This window comes from Ylistrum balloti, unplaced genomic scaffold (genome assembly GCF_031769215.1).
Source record: "Ylistrum balloti isolate Yb309-2 unplaced genomic scaffold, AGI_CSIRO_Ybal_v1 Utg370624, whole genome shotgun sequence".
In the NCBI taxonomy this organism is placed as follows: Eukaryota; Metazoa; Mollusca; class Bivalvia; order Pectinida; family Pectinidae; genus Ylistrum; species Ylistrum balloti.
The window spans coordinates 209,300-220,032 of NW_026782382.1; the positions used below are offsets into that span (position 1 = coordinate 209,300).

A 10,733-nucleotide genomic window follows, 5' to 3' on the forward strand; every position below is an offset into this window, starting at 1 on the left:
CCACTTCCAACTTCCGGGACTTCCTAAATCCATATTCTGGCGTAAACTGACATGAGCAAGGGCCTTAAACTCTGTTTGACAAACAACATCAAATGATTACCGAAATAAAGTGTAAAGTAAAATAGAGCTATTTCATCAATATTTCAAAGATTATGGTACAGAAGACTTTGACTGGTATGGTTACGGTGACGAAATAGCATTATCAGGTTCATATTACGTTGTTTGATAGAACTTTTGTGCGACGTGACTGACTTGAAAATTCAAATTTGATCAGTACGAATTTTGAAGTCCTTCAACGTTCCTGTGTCTAGCATGTTGAAAATAAAATTAAACGGTAATTGTAATTTGTTTACTTAATAAACGCCAACCATGATAATGTTTTTTTGAAATGTAAGCATGTACCTGTCCCTTTCATCCACGACCCAAGGCTCCATTCAGGACATCCATTAATAATACTATCTGATAACAACATTTCTATGACTCGGAAAACAAGTATGCACAAAAGTGTTATTTTCCTGCATAAACTTTAGGTAGCAGTAAACAGTTAATTTTCATTTTTCCTGAAATTATTTGTCATGTTTGAGATATACTGGTATAGCAGATTGGTTATGGAAAATACATCATTACATGTATATATATTTATAAACTATATAACAATAACATTAACAGTAGAGAGATGAAATTTGTGTAAAAATTTCCTCTGATTTCTGACATTTGATTGTCATGGTTACCTACTGAAAAAATGCTAAAAATGCAAAAATACTGCTAATTCCAACCCAACACTACAACTTTCTAGGAGAAATTTAATTCTAAACACCTATCTTACAATCAACAACACTGTCATGGTAACAAAGTACTTACATTTCAGCAAATTCCAACTCGGAAATTCTTCATAACATGACCACATGTGAACACTATGAAAATTTCACTTCCTGTAAAGCTAGTTTTTGGTGCGTAGACACAGATTCGAGACTGCCCAAATAGTAATCTCCAACACAAAGCTAAAATATTATCCTGAAAAAAATGAAACCCCACATTGTCCACTTTAACATGACAGGACCAATTTTAGCAAGGATTTTTTTTTTCATTTTTAATTAAAACCTTTATAATGGGGTAACCTAATGAACAAAAAAAATCACACAGAGAAACTGCGTACTGCTACCTTATTTATTTAATAATAGTTTGACGAAAATAAACAATGCAACAGGTATTTATTACATGACAATGATAGTTTTGTGCACTGTAGACATATTTGGTGGAGGTGTTACCATGTGGCTGTCGGAATTTTCATCGAATGTTTTCAGGAAGTTTTGGGGTAGTTTGTGAGTGTTTTGGGGAGTGTTTTTGGGTAAATAGTTCTGCCGATTGAAAGTATACGACAATAATTGTTATGCGCTCACGGTTTGATAATATCAATGAATGATCAGCATATAGTACAATTGATATAGAGGTTCTACAACGAGTGGCAGTTGATTGTCATCGTTATCTTACTCAAGTTAGTTAATTTTGAAATTTAAAGCCTCGTGTCTTTTCTAAATTTCAGGCTGAAAAATAACTACACCGTGTAATTAATATACATATACATCATGACTGCCTTGTCTGACTTTTGACCAGGTTGACAAATAACTACACTCTGTTGGCTTCCTTTCCTTAATACTGTCATCGATTTTCAACTTTAAGGTAAACCTACTGATATCATTGGAAAAGTTTATGTTTTCCAATATGGTGACCATCTGGGATTTTGAACTAATCAGCTCCAAAAATAACATTTTATTGTAACTTCCTCTAGATCATTCTTGGTAAATTTGAGTTGTTAATGTAACTTGAAAAGAATAACAAGATATGAAAGTTGAGAAAGATTCGTCCAGTTCTTCTCAAGAACTAGTGATAACAAACTTTCATGATCAATATCCAAGATGGCCACCTATTAACAATTTTATTTTTCTTATCAGTCCCAAAATTAAACGACAATAATTCAGGATAAACAGGAGCCTACATATGGATTTTGAGAATGATATGTCCAGTACTTCTCACAAAATAGTAATAGCATACTTTCACCGTTGATCTCCAAGATGGTCACCTGTCGGCCATGTTGCTTTTCTGAATAGTCCTACTATCACAGAGGACACAAGTAGGGACCAAGGGAAGCATACATATGAAATATGAGAAAGACTCATGCATTTCTTCTCACGAAATAGTGATAACAATTTTTTTTTATAGACGGATGTCCAATGGACCATAGATGTGGGACGATTTGGCCATCATTAAATGGTGCGTTAAAAAATAAGAACAGCGAAAAAAAGGTCATTTTTAAAGATTTTACTTTGTAAATTAGAGACAATATAATGTCTGCCGTAATAAATAAACAATTTATCGTCTGTCATAACAAACTCTTGATGTACACAAAAATGTTTCTTCAGAATACATGTATATTTTATTATATAACAGATTATCACAGACATGTTTGTATACTTGTAATGACATGTTTAACAAAATATTCACACACACATATATATATACATAACTGATGCCTATAATTGTTAGTTTCTAATATTTTTCAACAACATATATCAAGGAAACCAAAATAATCTAGTAAAAAGCAAATTCAGTATAAGGAAATTTTAAAACTTCAGTAAAAAATTGCACACTCTGATTACATTAATCAAAATATCTTCATCTCGTGCAATTAACAGGCTGTCAACCAAGTCTTCCTAAAAATATAGGCGAAATAAAGGAATAGGTATTTTTTCAACAAATATAGGAGTTTTTCGCTAGTTTGAAGGCAAAATAGGAGTTTTCCAAATGAAAATCGTTTCCTTCAGAGGCATGTATACTAACAATTCTTACATTCACTTACTGTTAAAAAAACTACCTTAAAGTAACCATTCACTTCAACAGCATCACAATCCAGACAGAGAGCTGCTACATCAAACATCATCATCATCATCATCATCTGAATGGGCACCTAAAAGGCCAATATCCTGTTGTACTGCCTTGTAAGGTGCCCATACAGGTGATGAAGAGATGCACTGAATCATTTTCTGGTGGCTGGTGATGCTTAAGAGTTCTCTAACTTGTAAGATAAAAAGGCAGTATCAAAGAAATATTTACAATATCTACATTTATCGGCGACAAATTTCCCACAAAATATAGGAATATGTTTCAAAAAATAGGAAAATGTAGGAAATATATGAGGTCTTTCAAATGAAAGGAAAATATTAGAATATAGGAATCTGTTGACAGCCTGAATTAATGCACAACTGGTAATCAAACATTTACACTTTTCTGCCAATACCTATGTTTTTATACACTAGTATTAGTGGTATAACACCAAGAGATGTTCACAATGGATGCTTACGTTTCACCATTTACCAACAGATATTGTGGGAGACTGGAGATAAGTCACAGCATGTCGACCACAATAAGTTTTTTTCCACGAAAATGGAAAAATTCTCTAGTTAAACAACTTCAAAAAGACAAAAGAATTGAGCATTGGATATATCAAAATCTACTCAGTTGTTTGTTATAAGGCACATCATACATTTCTCCAAACACTTTGTGGCTGGTTGGCTTGTTCCACAATCAGTGCAATTTCCCTTGTGAAGAATGGTTGTATAGAATTATTTTTCTGACTTAATCACCAGGTACTATTATTCATATCAAGCGGACACTTTTGTGATCAGCATACCGTTTGTACAGTTGTACACAGTGTTAGATTTGTAGAAACCGATTATCATATGAATATAAAACAATAGTTAAGAAAACAAAAGGATGAGAAGTATTTGATTGTATCACTATTAGATAAATAGATGCTGTGTTAATTAATCAGTTTAAGTATCAGTGATTAACCCAACTTAGAGATCAATGATGGGAAACACTGGTAAAATCATAACTACCCATCCTGATTCTCCATAGCAATGTTTGATTAACAGTATACCTAGTAAATCACTGTCCTCATAATGACATTATTCTTGGTAATTGAAACTACTGTAAAGCTACATGTCAATAATTTTGTTATTTAAGAATTAATCAATATCATCATCCTGGTTGTAGTCTTCTATTCTTTCTATTTGTGATAATACAGGACACAAGCTCATCATACCTACAGGGTTTGTCTTCAGTGAACCTGGAACACATGTAGATGTAACTGTTGCCTTTGAAAGAAATTTGACACCAAGAAAGAAGACTTGTCAACTCTTCATCAGCATTTTCTATATCTAGCATGTTCTCTGTGTTTGAAAGGTGAAGATTTGTTTTCCTTAATGCTGCATCGCCCGAGTTGTTCACTAGAGCTGTGTTGTCTCTCCTAAACCTTTTTTCTGGCTTGGGTTCATCAGCTTGTGACAACTGATTCTGTCCATTAAGAAAGCCATATCCAGGCTCAATTAATTTTGAGGAGATTGCCAAAATGCCTTCATTGTCCATTGTAGATTCTGTCTGGTCTATTCCTATTTTCTGGTTCTTGTCTTGATGATGCTGTCTGTTTGTCTTCAAATTCATCTTGGGTCTTTGCTCCTTTACCATTTGATGGCTTGCTTTGCATTTTCTTTAAGAACTGCATGTGGTAAAAGAGAAAGGAAAGATATACCAAATGCAATACAAGTTATCAAAATATTTCAAAATTTATCGGAAATTTATTTCAAAATTAAGATATTTCACAAACTGCAAGTCAATATATTCGGAGGATATTACTTTATCAAGAGGACTGTAATGGTTACATAGTTTTGTAGTTACATGTTTTGTAGTTGTTTCAATGTTCAAGGAATTCCTGATATCACAATTTTCATGCAAGGTGTTAGCAACTGACAGACAAGCTCATAACACCAGGTTTCAAGAGATGCAGGCTGTTGAAATTACATGGGTATCAAGTTTTACAGTTAGCATAAAGATCAGAATTGGGAAATATTCTATTTCCTTGTATGATACGAAGTCAGACATGCTTGATGCCCATTAGTATACCTAATGGTTCCAATGTTCAAGTGACATTACTTACTTTGATCGACCAAGATTTACATGTCTGGTGTCGTCAATGAAGCTGGAGACGCTTATTCTTTGGGAACACCCTTTTTTTCTACCTGTAGTATTTTCAGGAGTCTCCTTGTAAATATTTGTTCGTATTTTACACCAGTTAAATTGAATTTTGAGTTAGAAATAAATTTCTGTTTACATATTGGTATTTTCTTTATTTATGCACCAATCATTTGTCTTCTTAATGTGATATGTTTTTCTTTTACACAGCTATTGTAAATTGTGAATACATTGCAGACCTACATAACATTTAGGTCCCTAATCAGACAAACAATTAGTATGTTAGTTTTGTAATAAAGAAAATCACAGACGATGTCATCATTGTTGACTTTAAAAATAATGATAAAAATCAATTTCTTGTGGAAGAAAAGGTCAAAGGTCACACACAGTTTCTCCAAAACAATAAAATGCCTTAAATACACAATTGATTCTGTAAATCGTCTTTCGGTCTTGCGTTACTAAAACAGGTACGGTTGTTTTATGTAACACATCTTCATTTTCCCTTTAAAATGATGTTTTCCGATTCTGGCTTATCCTGCCCAATTCTGCCTGATGCTGTAAATCGTCTAACCCGTCATCTTTATATTCTTAATAAGTCAAATATTTTACCGGAAGCGGAAATGGTTAGTTGAATAAGAACCAAGAACGGACAGACATACTTAAACCGGAGATGGATGTATCTGACGAAGATGAAGATGTTATTTTTGAAGTAAGTACATATCCATGTAGTAAGCTTCTTTTGTAACACTAAATATTTACAGATGATTACATAGTTAAAACTTAAAATATTCTTTCAGCACTCTCCCCTTCACCAAAGCCTGAAAGAAGCTGGTTTGAAAGATGCTGATCTTCATCTGTGTAAGGGAGCCGCTGTTCAACTTTCAAGATCGACATGCAAAGAGGCGAGTAAAACATGTACAATGACGTCAACGTCATGTTCAGGCATAGAAAAACCTCTTAAAGACCTTTATACAAGCTCACTCTGATATTACTCAGGGATGTATATTATTACTCCGTATCTTACGTCCCTGTACTGCAGTAACATTTAACTGACAGGCAAATATACATCTACTTACACTCATCAACCAACGCTGTTTTTTTCTTCTTTTTGAAGCTCATGCATTAGTACTGTTACATTCAATAATAATGAATTATTTATTGACAGATTATTCATTTTTCACATTTCATATTTGGCCAATTTTCAGAAATCAGTAAAATCAAACTTTACATTGGATTATGCTTATAAACTCTAGAAGATGGATTCTAGAATTTCTTTACTTATTTAATGCAATACTTAAAAAAAATGGAGAGTTTTCAGTGATTCAGAAATTCGGAAATATTACTTTATTTTGATAAAAATAGGAATGTATACTCCTATTTTTTATTGAAAATTTACACTACTGTATTCAGCATATAGAGACGTAATCAGCCTGTTTTTAGGTGTAAAGCATAACAAGTAAAAAAAATCCTGAGGATGTCTGTAATTGTGGAAAGAGGGTCATCATCGTGACTTCCAGAGATCCCGAAGATTAACGAACGGTCACGTGCCAAGCACCACCACACACTCCGCCTTACAGTATTGCAGAGGTCCCGTTGGGCGCCAATGTTACAGTTCTTGTTTTCTAGCTAAAGAACACAAGGACCACTGGGTGACAAAAGCTAAATGCCGATCTTTGCAATATTGACATAATCTTGCTTCTTCTGACATTGAAAAACTGTGCTAGATATAGTTGCCTCATTAGTACTGGATAAGAGTAACTACCTCAAAAAAAATTGACAAGTTTAGATAGGGAAGTTTACACTTAGTAACTCTTGACCTTGGGTTGCAGGTGTTTGTGTTGACCTCTTGGTCTAACTGCAATAAAGTACCTGTAAGCCATATATCAATTCAACAATTTTTCAAAGCAAAAAATATAAATATAGATGAAACAGTTTAAAATATGTGATAATTACCAGTCACTGCATTGGCTTGTCATATACTTAATATCTAATGTTAACAGAAATACAGAAAGCAAATAACACCAAATATTAATTAAATAAATGTTTGAATTTCACCTTCTTTTTCTTTTGCTGTTAAATTTAGGAGGTACCTCAAAGATGGAAGCTGTCATTGGAATCAATGAGGAGATTTATAATGACTTTCCTGGGACTCACAATACTTTCACAGGACCTACAGAGACTGGTGGGTAATCAGATTGTACTAGTTCCAGGGTTTTCCGTAAGAGCCGGTCGCCGGCCAATTTGATCGGCTACCTTGATCATTTGGCCGCCTACACCAATCCAGTTCAATAAAAATGTTTCGTACACGACTACACGTACACAGCAGGCCAGCCTCCTACTTTCACTACACAGCCTACTACTAACAAAATTATGGAAAACCTTGTAGTTCTGATGTGTGGGATCAGGGGTCATGCTTTTTTTTAAACCTATACCAAAACTTCTACCTGGATACATATATTTTTATAGACCTATATATTTTCAGAAACCAATAGTTTAAGGATGATGCTGTGATAAGATATATATATATATAATTTATGTAATGTTTGTCTCTTGATAAAGGAGCAGGTTGCCTCGGAAATTTGACAATTTGCATGTCCGCACTGTTGCTATCACCTCATTGATCATATATAGTTATAGGAATAGTTAGTTGTGATCCTCATTAATTGAATATTTATTTGGTAAAAACCAAACAAACTGGATAGTTTGTAAGTTTTAAATTTAAGTCCTTTTTAGTGAAAAATCTATCTATAAACTTCACCTACATAAAGAAAATCAATATATAAGTAAAAAAATATACTAAAAATACTCTGTTGTGGTGTCCTTATCTTATACACAAAGATCTATGTCATTTTGGATTGATTTATTTGAAAGATAATTGTTTCCAGTTTAATGTTAGAGTTCACTTGCAAATTCTGGTTTTCTTTTGTTAAGAATTAACTTGTTTGTCTTTATATATTAAATCAAATGTATAATTTTACTACACCACACCTGTAAAGTTATGCATTGTCTACAAAAAGTACTGAACAGTTATTATTGATCCAACAATACATCATTTTAACTGAATTACACAGGACTGATGTGACAACAACAGAACAAAACAGGTAATAATTTCATAAAACTTATGTAGATGACCAGATATGAAGATTTGGTGGCATCTACCATAACTAGGTCAGTGTTACCTGTATTTTAAATTTCATGAAAAGAAAACTATTTTTTATTCTTTCTTAAAGCCCTCTCCCATACTATTTTGGCATTGGACTTTCAATATTTATTGTTCTTGTGAGGCATCCTCAGAAGACTATGTGCTTCATACATAAAACAGTCACTGTGACTTATGTTTTCAACAAACGGCTTCCAAGGTATATCAGATGTTCTTGTCACATAAATTATCTTTATTTTGTTATATCCTAGGAAGATTGTTGTCACATACCAAAAGTAGGTCATTATGATTAATATTGCAACCTTTGACCTCAGCAAGTAATAGATATTGGTCATTCCCATGGCTGAAGCGGTATCTTGTAGGATCTTTAGTGGGTATATATTAGGAAGGTGGTGTGTATTTTGTGTTAAAGACAGAAAACCTCAGGGGTCAAAATTAACTTTTTTTAGTCACTAGCAAACCATGGCAAGTGCCTAAAATTTCCACTAGCAAAAATGATGAACAAACTAGCAATTTTTTGGTGAATAGGTTTGACTTTCATTTACTGATATATTGAGTTTTTCAGGAACTGAGTGATATTGGAAAAGATGTCAAAGACATTAGATAAGAATGGCTGATTGCATCATTACTAGATGATTTGCTGTATCCTAGACTAATATTCAATTCTTTTTCCCATTTCCGTACTGTTTTTAACGTGGCCGTATATGCACGTGGTTGTGATTTTTGTATCAGCAGCGTCAGGAGAAACACTCTCCGATTTTGACGATTTTTTTTTCAGAAGGGCCAGGCTGTGGCTGTTGACTATTGTCTAACCTAATTACTCATTTAAAGGCAGATGGAGAAAGGCATTTTGTGGCAGATGTTTCGTCAAAAATAGTGATTAGGTATATTTCATTTCCACTTGCAAAATTTTTGCTAGTTCATTATTTTCCAGCTAGCAATAAACAGATTTTAGCTGGCATTTTGCTAGTTGTATATAGTTAATTTTGAACCCTGAAACCTTAACCTATATTTTTACTTTTGACCTATATATTACCTTTATGTATTATCAAGTGGAATCAGGAGTAGTAAGCTCTTCTTATAATGTATCGATATCTGGTCTGTGTGTCTCATTCTCTCAAAATATTTCATTTCTTTCAGACACGTTTTTACAATGCAGAAATCTTGAAATTGATACTGAAGTCAAAACTAATGACAGAAGAGGATATGGAGTTTCTGAATACAGCGTTACCTATACGGGACACCCTTACTCACAGTATCACAGTCAGACCTACAGTGTAAGCATACAAATCTGTACTAATCCAAAGCATACTCCCTGGAATACTAAAAAAATATGTTATCAGACAAATATACCACCTGACAGTACATCCTAATTGCTGTTTAACACACTGAAGGAATGCTTTGAAGGGATTTTAGTAAATTTTGGCGTTTACTTTGCTTGTATATTTACAGCTGCACTTTGAAGGTGCAATAAATTTTGTAAGCCATTATATAACTTTTTATGATATTAAACTTATACATATATTTGTATGTCTTTTGAAAAGAAATATTTATCACAAAGAAATATGCTATGTTAATTGCTGATACCCGGTATTCTAAAATTGATTTTCATATCATTAAGGTATGAATTAATAAAAAAGTTTTTCTACCATGTTTTCTTAAAAACGACAATTTTTGCAAATAATTGAAAAAATAGAAATGTTTGCCATTGTATCAACAGTTTGGTACATTGTCCCTGCTGCTCCTGGCCTACTTGTATGGGCGAGTAAGCTCACCCAGAGATGCCATGGAAAATTCCGCAACTCTGACCGATGTGATGGCTTTTCTGTGTCTGTGTTACATGGTAGCAGTGATCTTGAAATGGGTTGTGTTGTATCATCATCAGTCAAGGTTAACCCGAGGCTCCAAGCACATCCGCCGACTTGTCAGCTCCTGTGAGGGACTGCTGCGTATCACTGCCCGATCTCTACGACTTGTCCAGGAAGCAGAGCTTGTGGCCCGGGGATTTACCCTGTAAGATGTGTGATCACTGTATCTTAACCATGTAACATTAAATTGTGGGATTTGTCAACAAGACATTTGTTCATATCTATATATATCTTTATATTTGTGACAACTGTTGTGAGTGTCTGCTCTTAATCATCTCTGTAGGACTGAGATCAGTGCCAGAGTGTCTTTACTGTCAAACATCTAGTTTGTGAAACATATGATCAGAAGAGAGACAATCATCTTAATTCAATCTTGTTCTTTTTTCTTGTAGCATTTGTTATTACAGTGTCAAGTGAATTTTTTTAATAGGGTGAGTCAGCAGACACCAGTAAGCAGACTAGAACAGAATAGTCTCCACAGCACACAACGACAATGTCCACAGCTGCGTGCTTTGCTCTTCCTTGTTTCAAGGAAGGCCATGCTTTTAGCTAAAGATAAGACCATGGCCCTTATCAACTGGTATCTTTTTATCACACTGTTAGTCACACAGTTTTTACTCTTATTGTTCAGCTGTTAAGGAAACCATAACCTCTGTCATTTTTGTTATTCTCAGTTG

The 10,733-nt window shown here is 33.8% G+C and overlaps 1 protein-coding gene across 1 annotated transcript; it reads left to right on the plus strand.

Annotated features, from left to right (window-relative positions):
* The first annotated feature begins 9,997 nt into the window (after positions 1-9,997).
* LOC132557114 (uncharacterized) lies at positions 9,998-10,705 on the plus strand. Its single transcript, XM_060221603.1, has 2 exons — positions 9,998-10,201; positions 10,487-10,705. The coding sequence occupies exons 1-2, from the start codon at positions 10,005-10,007 to the stop codon at positions 10,692-10,694; spliced, it is 405 nt and encodes a 134-aa protein (XP_060077586.1). The 5' UTR covers positions 9,998-10,004; the 3' UTR covers positions 10,695-10,705.
* Positions 10,706-10,733: the final 28 nt, after the last annotated feature.